Below are 23,577 nucleotides of genomic sequence, written 5' to 3' on the forward strand. Positions count from 1 at the left end.
TTTCACTCTGTGGAATTCAAATGTGTAATATTTTGTAATGGGTGCCATCAAACTATATGCAAGACAGTGGAAATTAAAATGTCCTGTGGTGCCTCTCCTGCTCCTAGTCGGCCAGTTTGACATCCTGCCCCTCTTTTTAAAAAAATAAAAAAAATAAATAAAAAAGAGAGAGAGAAATTAAATAAATAAATAAAAAAAATAAATAAAACACTCGCAATTAATACTAGATAGGATTATTTGTAACCGGGAGAGCAAGAACTCTTCAGAAAATTTGCACTCTTTATTGCCTATTAGCTAATAACTTGCAGTTTTGTCCAACATAAAATTAAATATAGGATACATAAAACCAGTAAAGACAAGAGACAAGCAAGACAGTACACTTTTCTTCAATCCTTAAGTCCTACCATTTTTTTTTCTCTCTAATCTTGCTACAGCTTTACATAGCGTGCTTTCCTCTCTGGGAAAGAATCTATTACCTCATCAAAGTTCGTCAAAAGTTTTGCTACATGGAAATCGAAATGTTGTCAAATACTGAAAAAGCTGTTAATACAAATAGAACCCAAGACTGGGGTGGTTTCTCAATCTGATTACATGTATTTTGTCACTGTCTGCTAGATAAAGCAAAATAGGCCTGTCTAATATTCCAGCAATTGTAACACACCCCAAATTAACGAGACTGTTTTGGCACACAAGGTCATTTTTATAACACAACAGAATATAATTCACGAAGTACCAATGTCAAATGCCTATTAGGCCTACAATAAACAAAAAGTTTTATTTTAGGAAATAGCTTCACATTTCATTCATACACTCCAGCTTCTGAAGCATGAAATCGAAAAGCAGTAGTACGAATTTTTTATATAAATTTCAAATCGTCATATTCCTCCATAATTTGTGTGATGTCCCCATTTCTTCTCCTTCCTTGTTCTAACAAACAATCTTGCCATCACTAATTCTGTAACTATTCCTGCTAGTGTCAAAACTTATTCTCCGGTTAACTTCAGTAACCCTGCCACAATCACCGGTTTAGTTATCCCACGTTTATTCTCTGGTTAGGCGTGTTCATACAACACGTTTTCTGCACTGCTCCCAGAATAGAACTTTAGGGGCTGCTAGCTAGGGACTGTACAAGTGGCACTTACTAGTGTAGTGGTCTGTCCAAAAATTCTCTGTCACAATTTCATTTTCTTGGATACAACGAGAAGATAATACGTAATCTTTTTTACTTGTTATTCCTGGTAGTCGTTTATTTCCACTCTTGTAGTCTGAATCTATGAATTTCGCTATTCATTATAAGAATGACAGTCATTTGCAAACCCAGTCAACTACATAAACAGTGATTGGCATTCACCCGTTCGGCTTAATTCCGTTCAGCTGGTATAGCTCCATCCCCTTTTGTCTGCAGGAAAGTCTATGTCTAGATGCAACGGGGTTCTCCTGGTACAGACATCATCACGTACACCATGCATACATCCAAAAATCAACTTTTGATTCATTCAGAAATCAGCTTAGAATTTGTTCAAAAACCAACAGGGATGCATTTCAAATTATATGAACCAACATACACTGGATGCTAGGCGCTTTGTGAAACTATGTATTTTTCCTCAAGAATATGAATTTGGTGTGTCCGCCCCCCCCCCCCCCCCCCTGTGCATGTATGAATCTGGCAGCTTGCTGCTACTGCTTATACAGTTAACTGCCACACTTCTGTAGCCAGAAATGGGAGAAGGTACTACTGATACACGACTCCACTGCGCATGCACATGAGCTTGCTCGCAACCACGCTCAAACAAATCTAATGTAAACAGTTGTGACGTCACGCTCATCAGAGGCAATTTTGTTATGAAGCATTGCATAGTCTTCCTAAAGCCTTCGACACATTTTGCTGTTGGCAGACAATTGTATGAGCACTGTGTTTTGTTGTTGTAAATGGCGCATTTCGTTTGCAACTTAGGTTTCATTTTTGTTTTTTCTCATTCATGTTTTATTGCTGCAGTATTATTCTGGAATAGCGAGATACAGTAATATCCTCTGTTAGAGTACTGGTTCTTACCAAAGTTACAAAAATTTAACTGAAAACTGAAACAATGAAAAATTGCTGGAATTCGAAAAAATTCCCAGGTTTTTTTCCCGGATCTCCCATTTGTCCCAGGTTGTATACAGCCTGTGATACATAAAGATTAATGAGAAGATATGAGTTCCGAGTGTTTCAGGTGGAGCAGCAGTGAGACCAAATCTAGACTTACACAATTCAAGTGCATACTCAAGGTTAGTGTTGTCACAGGCATGTGGAATAATTTATACAACATGTTAATATACTCACAAGCAGATTCGTGCTGAACTTGCATGAACAGAATTATTGTGAAGATGATTCGATGAACCCTCTGCCACCCTCTTAAGTGTGATTTGCAGAATATTCATGTAGATGTAGACGTAAATGTACACTGTGACTTATCTGGAATAAATGGACTTGGATTTGTGAAACACACCAGTGTCAATGAGAAGGGCATTGTTAGGTGTACTCTTTTTGGATTAAGGATCAATAAACTGAATAAATGATATTGTCTTTAATTGCAGAAGATCCTTATCCCCAAATATTAATAATTTTGTGTGTAGTTACTTACTGGCAGGTCACGAACAATTAGGCACACTTTAATTTCAATGTACACACAGTCCACTGTAAATCATTTCCACTGAAGGTCCGATCACCAAACATTAGCAGACTATTCAACAGAATGTTGCCATCAGAAAAAACAGGTCTTGCATCAGGTCGATTCCATATGGTGTGTTTCTTAAAATTGAAAAACATAAAGCAATCAATTGCTAATAATCTGTGTAAACAGAGGCCTCAATGTGAAGCGAAATACCAACAAGGGTACTCTAGTGGTGGTTATTTGTATAGGCAAGTGAAATGATGATTTGACTTGCAGCTTACCACACTAATGCTGCCACACAGTGGAGTACATTTCTCAATTTTAAATTTAAATAGGTCTTGCATTCCATAAGTAATCATGTGGAATGTTTGATCCCATAATGTAGCAGAGAGGTTAGAGATTTCGAAAAGAGAAATGAACAGAAGGAAGTTAGGTAGAGAGAAAATTATTGAAGTGTGGTGGCAATTAGAACACAACTTCTGGTCAGATGAGTGCATAACAACAAATATGGGTACTGCACACATAAGCCTAATAACGAATACAAAAACTGGACTACGGGTGAACTACTAGGACTAACATAGTGAAGTAAAGTTGTATGGCATCATTCACTGGGAAGCCCCGAGTGGCATATTCATACACCTAATTGTCAAGATTTTTGCTATTCTTCATGTTTGTTGGCACCTTCCCTACATGAAGTGTGATATTTTGTGTTACAGTGAGATTCCGAACACGGCAGCAGTTATCAGCCACAGGCGCAGACGGCAATGCTGTCGCCTGTAGTTGGTGTGTTGCAGAACACAGTGACAAACAAGCAACGTAGTCGCCTTTAAGGACTACACGAAGTGAGATGTCTGGAAACGCCATCGTGGTTATTGTGCTCTTACTGGAAGAGGAAGAGATGACATTTTTTTGTTACACACCTGTAAAATACAAAAGTTGGCAATCCCGTCATCCATATACATATACCTGGCATTGGCCAATCTTCTATTAGTCTATCTCCCCCACCACCCTCCTCTCCGCCCACCTTCTCCACCCCCCACTCTCTGTCCATCTCCTCCTCTCCCTCTCTCTGTACATCTCCCTTTTTCCTTTCTGTGTCCACCTCCTCATCCCTTTCTCTGTCCATTTCCTCCTCCCCAATCTGTTCCTCCTCTTCTCTCTTCTCACTGTGTCCATTTCCCCCTGATGTATCTCTGCCTATCTTGTATCAGTGCCTATCTCCTTCTTCCCCATCACTGTCTCCCATTTGCTTGTCCTCCCTTCTCTCTCTACATTATCACACTCACCCAAATAGAAGGCTGGTGGTTCTTATCCCCACGTTATTGCTTTCCAGACTGTAACTAATATGTGAAGCAAATTTGACTGAAATCATTGTAGGGGTTTAGGATGAGCTTTTTACCCATGACTTTGCCCGAATATGCACATGTCAAACATATTTCACAGAAATTTAACAGATTTCAAATGTATTTGTACACATATTTCACCTGTATGTCTAGTGAATTTTGACCAGCAGTTTCATTTTCATGCAATTCAATGTTTATGAACTGTGTGCTGTACAATGACACAATTTTGCAGGTACATCCAGTGGTACACGTGCCTACTGTCTGCGAAATGTGTTGTGAATAGAGTTAGCAGTAAGGAAATAAGAAGTTAAAATGACATGCATGATGTTGCAGTTTTTCACGCATCTTAGTATTTGATGTCGTATCTCTTGAACTATGCGGTGTACAATGATATATTTTTTTTTTGTAAACTGAGCGGCATTAGAGACGTGCAATCAGTTTACAAAGGAGATTGCTTACAAATAACTCCTGTGACCCATCATAAAATATTGCTCAAGTGTGTGGGACCTGTACAGAACAGGACTAGAGGGGGATACTGAACATATACAGAGAAGGGCAGCACAGATGTTCACAGGTTTGTTTCATCCCTGGGAGAGTGTCACAGGGATACTCAGGGATACTAAGATGTAAACTGTCACGAGGAAGTCTTATTACCAAAGATTCAAGAACCAGCTTTCAGGGTGTATATGCGGACAAGAAAAAAAAAATTCCCGGATTTCCTGATTAGAAATACATTTTCTCACGAGTGAAAATACACTTTTTCCATGTTAAGTGACAGTATACTTTTCCTCGGAACAGTAAAACTTATCAATATTTCCCAGCCCTTTAGAAAACCAAACTTAGTAAAAAAAAAAAAAAAAAAAAGAACACGTTTTGGAAAGATCTTTAATGTGCAACAACATGTACATTGCATATTTTCGTATTACAAAAGTATAAATTTGAAATCAACCAAACACTGCATGGTACTTTCCGAAGCATTGAAATCAAGATTGCGATGAATTTTTGTAAGCCAGTCATAGCTCATGTCACATGATCTCGCCAGCCGATGACAGCAGATATTCAGAGCATAGGACACGTGATGTAGTCAACTCAACCAATAGGAATACCACTGTTAAGTACCGTGTATTCACGGATTGGAAAAGTTCATGGTTTAAAGTAATATACATAGTGTTGCTACAAGAAAAGCAAAGCTTTCACATATAATATTGGTCTCGAAGATTAATACACTGCAAGAGAAGGTAAGCTTTTACATATTATAATACTGATCTTTTTTGGGTGTGTTACACTTTAAGGTACATCACACAAATGTGACAGTAAAATTTTTAATAATGACATAAATGTCTGACCTTCTGGGCTCGAAATTTTTCTAAATGGTCGTCCTCAAAGAGTTGATTTTTAAATGAGAGGCAAACACTCCGTGATTTAAGAAATTCATTGTACATTCTCGCACACAGTTCAGCTTGTATAAAAGGAAGTTTACTTTGAAAGTAACGCTTTCCAAACAACCATTCGCAATATTTTCCCAAGACCTGTTAGAAATAGGTTCACTTCAGCAGTTGCCACAGAGCGCCAGATAACAGGCGTCACTGCGCTTGCACAGCAATGACGACGCAGGAAGCCTGTATGCTCATACGTGTAAAACATTAAAAGCTCTTACATTATGTCATAAAAGAAACAAGACAACGGAATTTCGAGAACCATACTAAAATGCATAATTCGGCTTACAGTGCACATTCGTATGTCCAGATTCAGACGTGAATTTTCTTGGAGAACCAGTACTGTATTATCTCATGTTCGGTTCTTTATTATGGCATAATGCCATACGTGCTAGAAGATGAAAAGATACACTTTTGAAATCCAGCAAACAGTTGAAACTAGCCAATAGTGTGGAATTAAACATTTCATTTCAAATAAATTGACTGCCTCAGTGGAAAAGATTAATAAAAGCCAAATTTCTTTAGCAAACCGACAAGAATAACTTCACTGTTCTGCAAGGTGATTAATGCATGACTGTCAGAAAGGTGGAAACAAAATCTGAAACTATAACATATTTTAGCCTTCAGTAATTATGTGAATGTATTTTAATTCACTTGATAGCTCCCAGCCACAGAGATACATTTTGTTTTCATTTGACGTGAGAGTAATAAATGAAGAGGAAACAGTAAAATAACTAAACTTAACATGGGGCACATAGAGACTATCCACCTCCCCACTACAACTCAGACTTCTCTGTGCATCAGCACCGGATCAACAATATTTCCAAATTGCAGCAATACTAGATAGTGGTTCCCCTCTTCCTCCATCCACCATTTGAGGTAGAACGTCGAAAATTGGGATTTTAAAAGAAATTGACTTTTCAAAAATATGTTCATTTTGTAGTGCACATCTTTCTGAAGACTCTGATATATAAAACGTGTTCGAGGAAATGTAAGACATGTTATTTGGTCTTAAGTGCACCAAAGTGCAGTGCCACGCCTCTCCACACAGCATTCTTCTATCACACATCACTGTATTTCGCTCTGTGGAATTCGAACGTGTAATATTTTGTAAATGGATGCCATCATACCTCGCAATTAATATTGGATGGGATTATTTGTAACCCTGAGAACAAGAACTCTTCAGAAAATATGTACTCTTTATTGCCTATTAGGTACTAACTTGCTTTTTTTTTGTGTCACATAAAATTAAATATAGGATACATGAAACCAATAAAGCCATGTGACAAGCAAGACAGCACACTTTTCTTCAATCCTTCAATCCTAGCATTTTTCTCTCTCTAACCTTGCTATAGCTTTACATGGTGTCCTTTTCTTTCTGCGAAAGGATCTATTACCTCATCAAACTTCATCAAACGTTTTGCTACATGAAAAAACTAAATGTCTTTGTCTAATACTGAAAAAGCTGTTAATACAAACAGTACCCAAGACTGGTGTGGTTTCTCGATCTGATTACGTGTATTTTGTCACTGTCTGCTAGATAAAACGAAATAGGCCTGTCGAATATTGCAGCAATTGCAACACACATCAAATAAACAGACAGTTTAGCACAAACAGTCACTTTTTTGTAACACGACAGAATATAATTCACGAAACACCAATATCAAATGCCTATTAGTCCTACTACAAGCAAAAAACTTTATGTTTGTAAATAGTTAACGCTTCATTGATACTCTCCAGCTTATCAAGCGTGAGATCGAAAAGTAGTAGTACGAAAGTTTTATATACATTTTGAATCGTAATATTCCTCCATGACAGGTGTGATGTCCCCGTTTCTACTCCTTCCTCGTTCTAATAAAAAATATTGTCATAACTAATTCTGAACTATTCCTGCCAGTGTCAAAACTTATTCTCCGGTTAATTTCACTAACCCTGCCACAATCAACTGCTTAGTTATCCCGTGTTTATTCTCCAGTTAGGCATTATTATGTGTTCGTACAACATGTTTTCCACGCTACTCCCAGAATAGAACTTAAGCATCTGCAACTGGGGTCTGTACAACTGGCCATTAATAGTGTAGCAGTCCAGCCAAAAATTTTCTATCAAAACTTCATTTTCTTGGATACACCAAGAAGATAATACGTCATCTTTCTTACCTGCTATTCTTGTTAGTAGTTTATTTCCACTCTGGTAGTCTGAATCTATGGATTTCGCCAGTAATTATAACAATGCTGATTAACCACAAACCCAGTCAATCACATAAACAAACAGCGACTGACATTAACCCGTTCAGCTTTATTCCGCTCAGCTCGTATAGCCCTGTACACTTCTGTCTGCAGGAAAGTTTATTTCTAGATGCGACGGGGTTCCACTGGCAGAGACATGAAGTACGCTATGGAAATTTTGGAAATTTGTGGTAAGGTCTTATGGGACCAAACTTTTGAGGTCATTGGTCCCTAAGCCTACACACTACTTAACCTTACTTAAACCATCTTACACTAAGGACAACACACACACCCATGCCCATGGGAGGACTTGAACCTCCAACGGGAGAGCCGCAGGGACTGTGACAAGGCTCCTTAGACCGCGCGGCTTGTACACTATGCATGCATTCAAAAACCAACGTATGAATCATTCAGAAATCAACTTAGAATATGTTCCCAAATGTTCAAAAACCAACAAGGATGCAATTCAAAATCATATGAATAACCGATAGACCAACACACGCTGGATACTAGGTGCTTATTCCTCAAGAATATGAATGCTTGCTGCCCAGGGCAGATACCCCAGTTTGTCCCCATGGAATCTGGCAGCTTGCGCGCACCAGTCAAATTTTTCCAGGTAGCATCTTGCTGCTTGCTGCTACTGCTTATACAGCTAACAGCCAGAAACGGGAGAAGGCACTACACGTACGTGACTCAACTGCGCATGCGCATGAGTCCGCTCGCAGCTGCTCAAATGAATCTAATGTAAACAGTTGCGATGTCACGCTCATTGAAGGCAATTTGTTGTTATGAAGCAGTGCACAGTCTTCCTAAAGCCTTTGACACATTTTGCTGTTGGCAGACGCTTGTATGAGCACTGTGTTTTGTGTTTTGTTGTTGTATATGGCGCATTTCCTTTGCAACTTAAGTTTTATTTTCATTGTTTTTTTTTTTTTTTTTTCCTTCCCCCGTCTCTCTCTCTCCTTCATGTTTTATTGCTGCAATATTATTCTGCAGTAGCAGGAGACAGTAATATTCTTTGTCAAGAGTATTGCTTTTTAACAGTCAGAATTACAACAACTTAACTGAAAACTAAAACAAAACAAAAAAATCTCGGAATTCTAAAAACTTCAGGGTTTTTCCCGGATGAAAAAATTCCCGGGTTTTTCCCAGATCTCCCAGTTGCTCGGGTCGTATACACCCTGAGCTTTAAATGGTGACTCTAGGAATACGCTGTAATCCTCTATGTATCGACCACAGAGGGCTCATGAGAATACGATTAGAATAATTACTGTACACATAGAGGCATTTAAACAATAATTCATCACACACTGTGAATGGAACAGGAAGAAACCGTAATAACTTGTACAATGGGACATACCCTCTGCCATGCAATTAAAGTACAGATGTAGTTGTAGATGTAAATAGTAGCAGACATGGATACTGTGTGCAAAAAGTGTTGCAAAATAGAGTTAGTAGCAACAAAGTAACGAATTTAAATGTCTTGAAGGATGTGGTAGTTCTTCATGCATTTCAGTGTTTATAAGGTCATATCCCCTGAACTAAGTGTCGTACGATGATGTAATTTTTCTGGTACATTCAGTGGTATATATGAATACAGTCAGCAGAATGTATCATGAATACAAGTAGTAGTAAAGAAGTAATAAATTAAAAATGCCATACATCATGTGGCAGTTTTACAGCATGAACAGCAAAAATTGTAAATAAAAAGTTTCATAAAGGTTCGAAATTAGGTGTAAAGTTTGTTGCAAGTGTCTACGTGCTCTCACTCTCAAATACTGACAGTGATTCTTTGCAGACTGTAAATGAAATGTGTACCATGTTTGGATGAAACCAGTCCAGGAGGAGATGATGAACACGAACACACACACACACACACACACACACACACACAGAGCCTTCCTATTAAACTACAGCATCAATTTGAACCAAACTTGGTACAAATCTCACTCGAGCTGTTAGCACATGGACCGTGCTTTTGAATGTCAACATTGAACGTGCCAAGTTCATCGTGCTGCTGAACGCTCAAAAACAGTGCGAATTGTGCATATGGTTTGTGTGCCTCAACATGGTACATGCAATCGCAAAGCTCTTCATCGGCTGTACCTAGCCCATAAATCACACCGTTTACGAAATGTGTGTATGTAAAATTTCTACGTTAGCGCTACTAAAATGCACATTTTCTCCCTTGTACACGCAGCACTTATGTTGTTCTGTCTGCAGTGTACTTAAATAAAAACTTCAATATCCATGTACATGCTGTAAGGCAAAAAAGTAAGTACCATGTCCAGTCAATAAGGAAACTGGCATATAGAAGTTTCATAACAAATAGAGCAATACAATTACTTGACCACTGTTGCTGTTATGTAACACAATCTTTACAACATGTGAATTACAAAACTTAAAAGTAGTATGGGCAAAATATCTTACTGCAAGTTGTCCTGTAGATTAAGCCTCGGAAGGAATGCACTTATATTTACATAACATCAAATATTACTTATATAAACAAATAAGAAAGCACTGGTCAATGCTCAAACGCATGTTCAGAATATCTGACACGCCACACTTTTGGAAAGACTCCTCAATGTGCTACTCCATGCTAAGCTCAATGCTCAATGTTTAGATGCACGGTCCATGTGCTGATGGCTTGACTGCCTGAAAAGAAATTCTCTGGTGGTGAAAACCATCAGCTTATCAACGATGTGGGGGTGGGAATGAAAAAGAAGTGTAACCCATGATGGGCAAATATCCAGTACTTTATTCATCCAGTATATGAAACTGAGAGCAATTAGTCACTTTCAACAGACTTTACAAGTAATTTCGAACCTGTAAAAATTCTTTTGCTCGCTGACACCACCCACAAAATGATGAAAGGAAAGAAGTTTATTACTTACTACATTTTCACTGTTCAGGCATTACAATTGCCGCATCGGGAATGACTTTTTAATTTACTACTCCTTTATGACTAACTCTGTTCCTAATACATTTCACGGACAGTATCCAATATGTCGCTGAATAAACCTGAAAAATTGTACAACACATAGTTCAGAAGATAAAATCTCATGAACATTGAGCTGCACAAAAAGGAAACTTCATGGCAAAATCCACTAGAGATAGAAGTGAAATGTATGTAAATAATGTTATTAAACATGTGTGAAATACAGTCACTTTTGTGTACACGGGCGAAGTTGTGGATAAAAATCTTTGTATAACATAAATCACCATCTTACATACCAAGAATTGTGAAACATGTACTGAATATTTTAAGAATAAGATTGTAAACTTCACTGATGCCACCTCCTCCTGAATGAGATTTCAGATGTACTGAGCAACAATTTTGGCATAAATGGAATAAACTTACTGTGTTGGTGGTACAATGGAAAACATGTTAGCAAAGAGCATCAGACACGCGTGGATTGCTGTTTTTTAATTACAAAGATTTGTTTTCAGTTGTGTTTTTGGCTATGTGGATGCAAATTGTAAATTCATTAGGACTGATGTCGGCACTTCAGGAAAGGAATATGACACTGGGACATTATGATATTATGAAAAGGATGGATTGCTACTCATCACATAAAGGAGATGCTGAGTTGCAGACAGGCACTACAAAAAGACTGCTACACATTTAAACTTTTGGCCTAAAGCCCTTCTTCTCAAATAGAAAACCCACACACATTCACACAAGTACAACTCACACACACATGATCACTATCTCTGACCACCATCCCATGTTTTCACATATTTTTTCTTAAACATATATTTAAAAAAATACAGTTCAGAAATCTGGGATATGGGATCAAAACTGAGAAAAGTGATGTATGGATCAGATTCTACAATATTTCTACACTGCAACAGCAAGCCGTCACATTCATCTGGACAAAAATAGTTGCTGTCCACCAAGTTGCTTAAGATCATCTTAATTTTCCTGACACAGGACTCTATTCTTTGACACAATATTTCTTGGGTCCAGGCAAGAAACAAGTCTAACTGGAGGATAGATCAGAGTGTAGTTTTGTAAAAAAACAAAATGGTTATGATAAGCAGCTCAGATAACAAGAGAGACGACAATTACAAGCTTTTGGAAAGTGGTGCTACAGAAGAACACTTTTTAATATCCACTGGGAAGGTTGGATAACTGATGAAGATGTACTGAAAGGAAATTGGGAGAAAAGAAATTTATGGCATAACTTGACTAAAAAAGGGGATCGGACAGTAGAACACATCCGGAATCATCAGTTCCGTGATGGAGGGAAATGTGGAGGAGGTAGAAATTGTAGAGAGGCACTAAGTCTGGGGTACTGTAGGCATGTTCAAATGGATGCAGGTTTCAGGACATGCGCAGGGATGAAGTGATTTGCGCACGATACTCTGTTCTGGAGAAGTGCATAAAATCAGCCTAAACACTGAAAGAAGCAGCAGCAACAACGTATGTCATTACCTGAAGACTGTACTTGCCAGTGAGCACAGTTTTCTTCTGCAGAGCCAGGTTTGGGGGAAGACAGCCTGGGCTTATTTCCCTCAGGTCTGCCAACTCCCACTGCTGTGTCACAAACTCCTGCATTTCAGAGTAATTGTACTGCAACAAAAATCTGCAGTAAGGACAAATTCCAGGTAAGTACAACACAAGTACAATTATCTACTAACAAACAAGCAACATATGCCAGTTTTTTTTTTTTTTTTTTTACTAAAAATTGTAAGCCATTTCCACTTGTGAAATGTTAAGAGGAATCCCAATAACAAAATGCATATCAAAATTTAAAAGTTACTGAAGCATTTTCAACTTCATTTTATTCCCATTACTCATTTACACAGATCAAATAGAATGCAATCCTTGAGATGTGGAAGGAAGTCAAAGCCATACATTTCATATATGTGCAATCCAATGCAATGACCTAACATTATGAAAGAGTGTTGTATCATGGCAATAATTCTCATTTTAATTTAAAGTTTTAATGAAGATACTCTTCAATAGAGCAGAAGCAGGTGCAAAAAAAAGTTATATGACTCCCCTATGCAACCTTCCTGAAATTTAATATGGCCCATCAGTTTGCTGAATACATGTGTGTCCATGCACAGTACAACCAGGCATTATTCTCACTACAAATGATGTTGTAGATGACTGATGACTTTGGGCTTGTGGTAATTGTTTCTGACCTCTGTCAAGCACAGCTAGGACACAACACATCATAACAGGGTTTGTCCCTGCCTGTCCCCCTGCCCTCCTCCCACTCACATCTCACACAGCAACCTGTAAGCTAGGTTGCAATCATATGCTTCTGCTCCCAGTACTTCCTGCAAAGTGCAAGGCTATACTGCACGTATCATATGTGACTCCTTTCTGTACTAATGTTTACTTGTTGCAGTCTCTGCAGAGGCTTTTTTTAGGTCCTAGCATTAGATGTCATGCTATTCACTATTCTTTATGAAAAGATAAATGTTGGTAACAACAAATAATTACACATCAGGGCGGTTTCATCTCAAATCATACAGGTCAAGAGCGAATGTGTCACATCACTATTTCAAAGTTTGCTGAAAAAAATATATGTTGAAGTTCCACAGGATCTCTCTCCAAAACCACAATATTTTGATTTTCTGATGATTTGCTACAATGCTACAGACCTCTCTAAATGAGAGCATTAGTGAAAATATCATAACGAATGGAAAAATTGTAATAAAGAAACCAAAAGTGATAAGAGGTATGAATTTATTTTCAATAAATACTGTGTTCCCAATACCATGAGACATGATTAATACACACACAAACTTCTGAGCTTTTTTTTCATGTTTTAAAAATAAACTAGGAAAATTTGTAACTTTTTCGAATTTGAAAATTATGTTTTGAAACTATGAATAGTTACAGATTGTTAACTGTCTTGAGAAATGATAAAGTGTAAGGACTGCTGTTAGCCATGATATTAACACATGAAATTCTTAAACTGTCAAAATATTTTTATATAAAGATGAAAGAATCTGAAATTTTTTGGTTATTTAGAAATAATTTTCACCAAACCCCCATCCTAAATGTTCTAAAAATTTCATGGTACATTAGTTGGTCACTGTACTTAGGAAATGTACAATCACAGTGGGCAGTACTTGTCTGTACAAAATGTGAGAAATTTTTTTGGTACTACTCTCAAGATCAAAAATTTTAAATTCAGGTTCTCCTTTTTCATTAGGAGATATGCTTCTCTTATTGACCTTGTCATATATCTTGTTACCTTTTTAACTTTTTCATCATTTTTGCTAACAGAGATAACATCAGCCTGGTTAGGACTTGCCTGATGCAATCTTTGTAATCAATTAGGTAATATTCCAGAGCAACAGTAAGCGTATCATTTTGCATTGGATGCCCACATTAAGAATCTGGGCGTGCCCTATCTTCCTCATTCTTTATTTTATGAGCTTTTGAAATCAAATAATGTGAGGAAGTGAGTATGTATTTCTGTATCTGCTGCTTAGAGCAGCTACCTGGTAACAGTGTCAATAACTGTACTTTCTCAGTATAGGTGCCTGTTGAGATAGCAGTATTTAGATTTTGAAACCACACATCACATTTCGTGTGCAGGTTCTGCACCAAGTGCACCTACATTATACACTTCACAAAATTTTGATGATGTTGCTCATGTAAAACTTGTTTCAAATTCTTCCACTTTTCATTTTACATACTGTTTCCTCATTGTGCTTCTTACTTTTCCTGGACATTTAAGAGGGGATACAGCAGGAGCTGCATTCAATGCATCAGCAACTTCACACCCAGGCATATGAACATCTACACTATTTTCTTCAGTTTCACATTCGAGTGATTGTGATTGTTGAGGTAGGATGTCACTAAATTTCTTCTTGTAGTGAATCTAGCAATTCCTGCACAATGGATGTGATGCTAATGCCGTTACTTGAGGACCACGATATTTCTGCAACACCTCTGACAGATTTCCAACAACTGTGAAGTGGTTTCCACTTTCCTTAAACACCACCTTCTTGTGTCGTTTTTCATGGTCTACACATCTCACTCTTTCATTACTGTATTTACTCACTGACATTGTATTCAACAAAAAGTTCAAACCAAACACAAAACTCAAAGCAGAATGGTTTATGTGCAAGTTCTCACTCATTTGTTATACACAGAAGAGCACCGGAAACAGTGTTGCCAACATGCATATTTTACACTAGAAATTCAGTGATGCAAAATATGCAGACTGTTGAAAATTTTTTTAACACTTTACACAAGAAAACACTGCCTACTGTGTTTGCACAGACTAGTAACATATTAACCACACAATATTTGATGTAATTCTCAAAAGTTTTTGGATGGGGGTTTTTGAGTAAATATTTCATAAAAACTTGTAAAATGCAATTTTTTATATTTTTAATAAATATTTACATAATAGAGATACCTGGAGCAGAGAAGATACTGTTTATAATTACATCACTAGTATATGACAATACGACAGAAAAGATTGCCTTCTGTAAGTTTCCTAATTAGGGGGGAAAAAAAACAAGAGTAAATGGACAACTGAATGGGCCCTTGTCATGACATCCTGATCATGACAATAACTTTTTATACAAAATTGTAACTAGTGATGAGTCTTGAGTTGTGTGAAACTGCACCATCAAAAATCTAGGGTCAACATGTGCTGATAGTGTTTTTCATCAGCTGTGTTATCATAATTTTTTCCATAATGGGCTAAGGAACACCATGGCATATATTACTGAAGAAATATTTGCATGAACCATTCACTATTTAGGGTATTAAATTTTGTTCATTATCCTTTACTGGTTTTAAGTGTTTTCATACCCCTCTGCTGAAGATGCAAATTCAGTTTTGATACATACAAGAAATGAGATATAAAAGACAAGAACGACAAAAGTATTGAGAGCAAGCAGAAGGAGTTCTATTTTTGTTTTATGTAGTAAAACACCAATTGTACTTTATAAAGAGGGGAGTAACATGCCACAAAATGATAAAGATGACAAATCTGATAGGATAAATAGTGACTGACTGCTGCGAATACTTCCATAGTAGCAGTGTAATTCCAAATGTATTTATAACCCTAAGTAGAACAGTAAATTACAATTTCCATCAAAAAGGGTTAAAACATTTGTTAGTTTGATGTTGATATTTTCCCACCACAGCACAATATTTTGGTATATGCAGCAGCAATGAATCATCAATCTTTTGTTTAATACCAAGTCTCACAGCTGCACCATCCATCTTATTCACCATATTTGTCAGCTTCGGCTATTTCCTCCTGCCAAAACTTACAATGCTACTGAAGTGTTCGAGATTAGATCTGCAGGCTAATGTATTGCGTCAAATTGTTCCTATTTTGAGTAGGCCTGTAACCAGTCAAAATCTTTACGTCTTTAATTTTGAAATTGTTATGACCTTAGACTGACAAATTTTTGAATGCCATGTATATAGCATATTTACAAGAGCATAAGACGACTCTGAATATTAGATGACCCCTCTTATTTAAGAGGCTCCTTGGAAAAAAAAATTATTTTTTACATAGTATTACTAATCAAAATTACAAACTGTTTATATCTATTCCAAACTTCCATTTACTTGCCTACATTTTGATAATAAAAGGTGAAATAAAATAAACAAAAAGAAATGGTTTACCTTAATTTTTATTTTCACTTCTTTTCTGCCATACTATCTTTGTGGTATGAAAATTTTTAATCAGTGTCACCACTGTCATCACCACTACCACTACCACCACCACCAACTTCATCATCACCACTATCATCGTCATCATCATCTTCATCACTAGTATCTTCATGTGTAAGCTTATTGGCATTTCTTCCTTCCTGACACTCCTCCAATAGTATGTCATCTCCAAAACTTCCACAGCACTGGATATGCAGCACTTTTTGAATCCTTTCAAAATAGTTTCACTTTAAATTCTGCCCCAGGCAGAAAGGATCCACTGGCCCACCATAAATACTGAGGGTTTTTTCAACTTCCCACCTGGAGTGAGTCCATTATCTCCTTGAAGAAGCCACACACTGTACAGCAGTCACAAACGAACCATAAAAGGTCAATTCACTACAACATCCATTATCTGAAGTTGTGAAATCATACAACGAGGAATTATTACAAGGTCTGTATTGTACATTGCTATCAGATCCTTAACTTCCTGGGTGACGTGGCCCCTGAAAGAATCCAGCACCAACATTTTCCTTCTGTTAAGCAAAGAATCTGGTATTCTATTGCAGTCTATCATCTGGTCATTTGTCATCTATCCCTTTTTCTTGGGATGTAAAGGTAAGCCCTGCAACCAGTTTTACTTTCGGTATTATTTTCCTGCAAAGAATCACATATGGGGGAGCTTCTTTCCATCTGATAGTGCATCCAGCATTACCGTTATTCTAGCCTTTTCACTGCCAGAGGTCTTTACAGGAACTCTTTTAATGCCCTCCACATCAACAGTAACATTTGATGGCATATCAAAATAACCAGGCATTTTATCAGCACTGCCGTCCGCCTCCGTAGCGTAGTAGCAGCGATACTGCCTACCACGCAGGGGGCCCAGGTTGGATTCCCAGAAGGGGGCTGGGTGTTGTGTGTCCATCATCATTTTCATCATCATTGACTCGCAAGTCGCCGACGTGGCGCCACCTAAGAAGAAATGGGCCCTCCCACACAACAATGCCACACGACCATTTTATTTCATCAGCACTGCCAATATAACCTTGCAAATACTCGTGCCGTTACCTAAGATGATTATGTGACGCTGAAAAGCAACTAGTTTTTCGTCGTATGTCGTGGGAAGCTGCTGAGCTAGCGTAGTCCTGAGTGGTAATGCAATGAGACGCAAGCAGTTGGAGAATTATTCTGTATCTCCAGTGACTCCACCAGGATAATCGCTCAAGTAATTTGCTTTGTGTTATTGCGTTGTGTTGTCTTCTACATCAATAAATGCAAAGTTCTGCACAGCAGTGTAGGATTAGGGCGGAATCAACAGTGTTGAGCGAAGAAACACATCAACAATGTGACAAAATACCATATGTAAAATCAATATGTTTTGCAACGAACTATTCTTCGATCAAGAAAACAAGCCACATTGTAATTACCTTTCATTATAGACCAATGATGATGTTTTATTTCAATAAAACGAAATGTGTTTGGTTTCAAAATAGGCATTTTCTTGTAGCTGCAAAAATAGTTTTACAATAACTCACGTGTCAGATATGAGATATTAACACCATAGAGACTGGTCACTTAGAAGAATATTGGGCCTAGGAAACTGGACATCTATGGCACCATTTAAAACGTTACTGGCACACCTGCAAATGGTGTATCTTCAAGAGTATTGCATACTAAAAACAGCCAAGCTTCAAGATTTGTTGTTGTGGTGGTCTTCAGTCCTGAGACTGGTTTGATGCAGCTCTCCATGCTACTCTATCCTGTGCAAGATTCTTAATCTCCCAGTACCTACTGCAACCTACATCCTTCTGAATCTGTTCAGTGTATTCATCTCTTGGTCTCCCTCTACGATTTTTACCCTCCTCGCTGCCCTCCATGCTAAATTGGTGATCCCTTGATGCCTCAGAACATGTCCTACCAACCGATCCCTTCTTCTATTTAAGTTGTGCCACAAACTTCTCTTCTCCCCAATCCTATTCAATACCTCCTCATTAGTTACATGATCTACCCATCTAATCTTCAGTATTCTTCTATAGCACCACATTTTGAAAGCTTCTATTCTCTTCTTGTCCGGACTAGTTATCGTCCATGTTTCACTTCCATACATGGCTACACTCCATACAAATACTTTCAGAAACGACTTCCTGACACTTAAATCTATACTCGATGTCAACAAATTTCTCTTCATCAGAAACGCTTTCCTTGCCATTGCCAGTGTACATTTGATATCCTCTCTACTTCGACCATCATCAGTTATTTTGCTCCCCAAATAGCAAAACTCCTTTACTATTTTAAGTGTCTCATTTCCTAATCTAATTCCCTCAGCATCACCTGATTTAGCTTGACTACATTCCATTATCCTCGTTTTGCTTTTGTTGATGTTCATCTTATACCCTCCTTTCATGACACTGTCCATTCCGTTCAACTGCTCTTCCAAGTCCTTTGCTGCCTCCGACAGAATTACAATGTCATCGGCGAACCTCCAAGTTTTTATTTCTTCTCCATGGATTTTAATACCTACTCCGAATATTTCTTTTGTTTCCTTCACTGCTTGCTCAATATACAGATTGAATAACATCGGGGATAGGCTACAACCCTGTCTCACTCCCTTCCCAACCACTGCTTCCCTTTCGTGCCCCTCGACTCTTATAACTGCCATCTGGTTTCTGTACAAATTGTAAATAGCCTTTCGCTCCCTGTATTTTACCCCTGCCACCTTCAGGATTTGAAAGAGAGTATTCAAGTCAACATTGTCAAAAGCTTTCTCTAAGTCTACAAGTGCTAGAAATGTAGGTTTGCCTTTCCTTAATCTAGCTTCTAAGATAAGTCGTAGGGTCAGTATTGCTTCAGGTGTTCCAATATTTCTACAGAATCCAAACTGATCTTCCCCGAGGTCAGCTTCTACCAGTTTTTCCATTCGTCTGTAGAGAATATGCGTTAGTATTTTGCATCCGTGACTTATTAAATTGATTGTTCGGTAATTTTCACATCTGTCGGCACCTGCTTTCCTTGGGATCGGAATTATTATATTCTTCTTGAAGTCTGACGGTATTTCGCCTTTCTCATACATCTTGCTCACCAGATGGTAGAGTTTTGTCAGGACTGGCTCTCCCATGGCTGTCAGTAGTTCTAATGGGATGTTGTCTACTCCCGGGGCCTTGTTTCGACTCAGGTCTTTCAGTGCTCTGTCAAACTCTTCACGCAGTATCGTATCTCCCATTTCATCTTCATCTACATCCTCTTCCATTTTCATAATATTGTCCTGAAGTACATTGCCCTTGTATAGGCGCTCTATATATTCCCTCCACCTTTCTGCTTTCCCTTCTTTGCTTAGAACTGGGTTTCCATATGAGCTCTTGATGTTCATACAAGTGGTTCTCTTTACTCCATAGTTCTCTTTAATTTTCCTGTAGGCAGTATCTATCTTACCCCTAGTGAGATAACCCTCTGCATCCTTACATTTGTCCTCTAGCCATCCCTGCTTAGCCATTTTGCACTTCCTGTCGATCTCATTTTTGAGATGTTTGTATTCCTTTTTGCCTGCTTCATTTACTGCATTTTTATATTTTCTCCTTTCATCAATTAAATTCAATATTTCTTCTGTTACCCAAGGATTTCTACTAGCCCACGTCTTTTTACCTAATAGGTCCTCTGCTGCCTTCACTGCTTCATCTCTCAAAGCTACCCATTCTTCTTCTACTGTATTTCTTTCCCCCATTCCTGTCAATTGTTCCCTTATGCTCTCCCTGAAACACTCTACAACCACTGGTTCTTTCAGTTTATCCAGGTCCCATCTCCTTAAATTCCCACCTTTTTGCAGTTTCTTCAGTTTTAATCTACAGTTCATAACCAATAGATTGTGATCAGAGTCCACATCTGCCCCTGGAAATGTCTTACAATTTAAAACCCAGTTCCTAAATCTCTGTCTTACCATTATGTAATCTATCTGAAACCTGTCAGTATCTCCAGGCTTCTTCCATGTATACAACCTTCTTTCATGATTCTTGAACCAAGTGTTAGCTATGATTAAGTTGTGCTCTGTGCAAAATTCTATCAGGCGGGTTCCTCTTTCATTTCTTAACCCCAATCCATATTCACCTACTACGTTTTCTTCTCTCCCTTTTCCTACTACCGAATTCCAATCACCCATGACTATTAAATTTTCGTCTCCCTTCACTATCTGAATAATTTCTTTTATTTCATCATACATTTCTTCAATGTCTTCGTCATCTGCAGAGCTAGTTGGCATATAAACTTGTACTACTGTAGTAGGCATGGGCTTCGTGTCTATCTTGGCCACAATAATGTGTTCACTATGCTGTTTGTAGTAGCTTACCCGCACTCTTATTTTTTTATTCATTATTAAACCGACTCCTGCATTACCCCTATTTGATTTTGTGTTTATAACCCTGTAGTCACCTGACCAGAAGTCTTGTTCCTCCTTCCACCGAACTTCACTAATTCCCACTATATCTAACGTTAACCTATCCATTTCCCTTTTTAAATTTTCTAACCTATCTGCCCGATTAAGGGATATGACATTCCATGCTCCGATCCGAAGAACGCCAGTTTTCTTTCTCCTGATAACAACAGCCTCTTGAGTAGTCCCCGCCTGGAGATCCGAATGGGGGACTATTTTACCTCCGGAATATTTTACCCAAGAGGACGCCATCATCATTTAATCATACTGTAAAGCTGCATGCCCTCGGGAGAAATTACGGCTGTAGTTTCCCCTTGCTTTCAGCCATTCGCAGTACCAGCACAGCAAGGCTGTTTTGGTTATTGTTACAAGGCCAGATCAGTCAATCATCCAGACTGTTGACCCTGCAACTACTGAAAAGGTTGCTGCCCCTCTTCAGGAACCACACGTTTGTCTGGCCTCTCAACAGATACCCGTCCGTTGTGGTTGCACCTTCGGTACTGCTATCTGTATCGCTGAGGCACGCAAGCCTCCCCCACCAAAAGCAAGGTCCATGGTTCTTGGGGGGGCTTCAAGATTTATATTTCGTATTTAAATCAGTTCTTTAATAGATCACAAATTTTAAAATAATGACAAAGTATAATTATTCTTCCACGTAAAAATGTGAGTTTTTGGGCAATTTCTTCCTCTTTAGCTTCCAAAATTTCTTGCACAGTCAACAAACTTGACATACAGTATTTGTAGAGAATTACAGAAAACTGCAAAACCTAATGAGTAAACACATGGAATTACGTCAATGTGATCATGTTGGCTCAAACATTGATTTTTTATTTTTATTTACACGTAAAGTACCATAGGACCAAATTGAGGAGCAAATCTCATGGAATGTGTCAGTACATGAAATTACGACATAAAACTAATAACACAAAAATAAAATGTTAACAGTATAACATAAGAATTAGTTTAATTTTTTAAGGCATTTTGATAGCAGCGTTTGTTACGTTCGCTGTTTCCTTCAAAATAATCCTGGAAAAAGAAAACAGAATGTAGCACCAGTCAAGAGGCAGATCGTGAGACGTAGAGGTACGTCGCCCGTCGAGAAAGTCGTGGCCACCTATACCCAGGCGCGTCTTTTTGACTAAGAGTTGTGATCCGAGCTATGCTATTGCTTCGTGTCCAAAGCTTTATTGGCTGTGATACATAATGTTATATGATGTGATTGGCTGACAAGTCCTGTTCTGCGATTGCCTGATGGAAACAAATCAGGAAGCCACCATCTTTATTTCATTGCTTAAGAAGCAGACATATGCTGTGCTTGAAAATTTTTGTTCTTTAACTTACACATTACGAAAGTATGTTGTTTCAATGATACATACCAATTACAATCTCTTCAAAACATTTGTTGTACTAAAGGGGCAGGCACCCATGGTCTACTAGTCAACAGGTAGCGTCGATCCCGGGTTCGAAACACGCCTCCGCTAAAATGTTGATAAATAATCAGCACTGGCGGCTGAAGACTTCAGGCATAAGAAGTCACCCTCATTCTGCCAACAGCCTTGCCAAAGAGGGACAGAGTGGACACAGATTCAGGACACTTTCTTGTCCTTGGGGCAAGACACTGCCCCTAACGGCGGAAGAATTAGCAATGAACAACGGCAAGAGAATGCAAAATGCAATGCATACGACTGCATTAAAGACACACAACGTGTATCCACAGGACATGTGGCCTGTAACTTAAAAGGTGTCATGATGATCTCTCCATTGGGAAAAGATTTCAGCATAGTCCCCCAATCGGATCTCCAGGAGGGAGGCTCAATCTTGATGAGTAGGAGCTAGTAAAGTGAAATGGAAAGAAGACAAGGATTTCTGATGAGATGAGTATAAGATAATATCAACAGCAGCAGAAAATGGTGTAACGAAAGTATGGTTCGTCATGAACAGGAAGGTAGGGACAAGAGCGTGTTACCGTGAAGGTGTCATGATGATCTCTCCATTGGGAAAAGATTTCAGCATAGTCCCCCAATCGGATTAAAAAGGGTGTAAGACAGAGACATACTCTTTTGCCCCTGCTGTTCGATCTGCACATTGAAGAAGGAATTATGGAAATAAAAGAAAGGTTCAAGTGTGAAATTAAAATTCAAGCAGAAAAGAAAGGATATCAATGATAAGCTTCACTGATGACATTGTTATCCTGAGTGAAAGTGAAGAAGAATTATACGACCTGCTGAATGGAATGAACAGTCTAATGAGTACAGAATATGGACTGACAGGAAATCGAAAAAAGACAAAAGTACTGAGAAGCAGCAGAAATGAGAACAGCTAGAAACTTAACATCGGCATTGATGGTGACGAAGTAGATGAAGTTAAGGCATTCTGCTACCTCGGCAGCAAAATAACCAATGATAGACGGAGCAAGGAGGACATCAAAAGCAGACTAGCACCGGCAAAGAGGGCATTCCTGGCCAAGAGAAGTCTGCTAGTATCAAATGTGGGCCTTAATTTGAGGGAGAAATTTCTGAGAACGTATATTTGAAGCACAGCATACAGTAGTGAAACACAGACTGTGGGAAAACTGGAACAGAAGAGAACTGAAGCATTTTAGATGTGGTTTTAATTAAATGATGAGAATTAGATGGACTGATAAGGTAAGGAATGAGGAGGTTCTGTGCAGAATCGGAGAGGAATGGAATATGTGGAAAATGCTGACAAGGAGAAGGGACAGAGTGGTAAGACATCTGTTAAGACATGAGGGAATGATTTCCAGGTACTAGTGGGAGCTGTAGAGTGCAAAAACTTTCGAGGAAGACAGATTGGAATACATCCAGCAAATAATTGAGGACATAGGTTGC

The 23,577-nt window shown here is 38.3% G+C and overlaps 1 protein-coding gene across 1 annotated transcript in view; it reads right to left on the reverse strand.

Moving 5' to 3' along the window:
* The window catches only part of LOC124776942 (recQ-mediated genome instability protein 1-like), a 130,362-nt gene that overhangs the window by 95,958 nt on the left and 10,827 nt on the right, over nucleotides 1–23,577 (reverse strand). Inside the window, exon 2 of the mRNA XM_047252164.1 lies at nucleotides 12,097–12,234. Within this exon, the coding sequence (XP_047108120.1) occupies nucleotides 12,097–12,234 (138 nt within the window). The remainder of the gene's footprint in view (nucleotides 1–12,096; nucleotides 12,235–23,577) is intronic.

Source organism: Schistocerca piceifrons, chromosome 2 (genome assembly GCF_021461385.2).
Source record: "Schistocerca piceifrons isolate TAMUIC-IGC-003096 chromosome 2, iqSchPice1.1, whole genome shotgun sequence".
In the NCBI taxonomy this organism is placed as follows: domain Eukaryota; kingdom Metazoa; phylum Arthropoda; class Insecta; order Orthoptera; family Acrididae; genus Schistocerca; species Schistocerca piceifrons.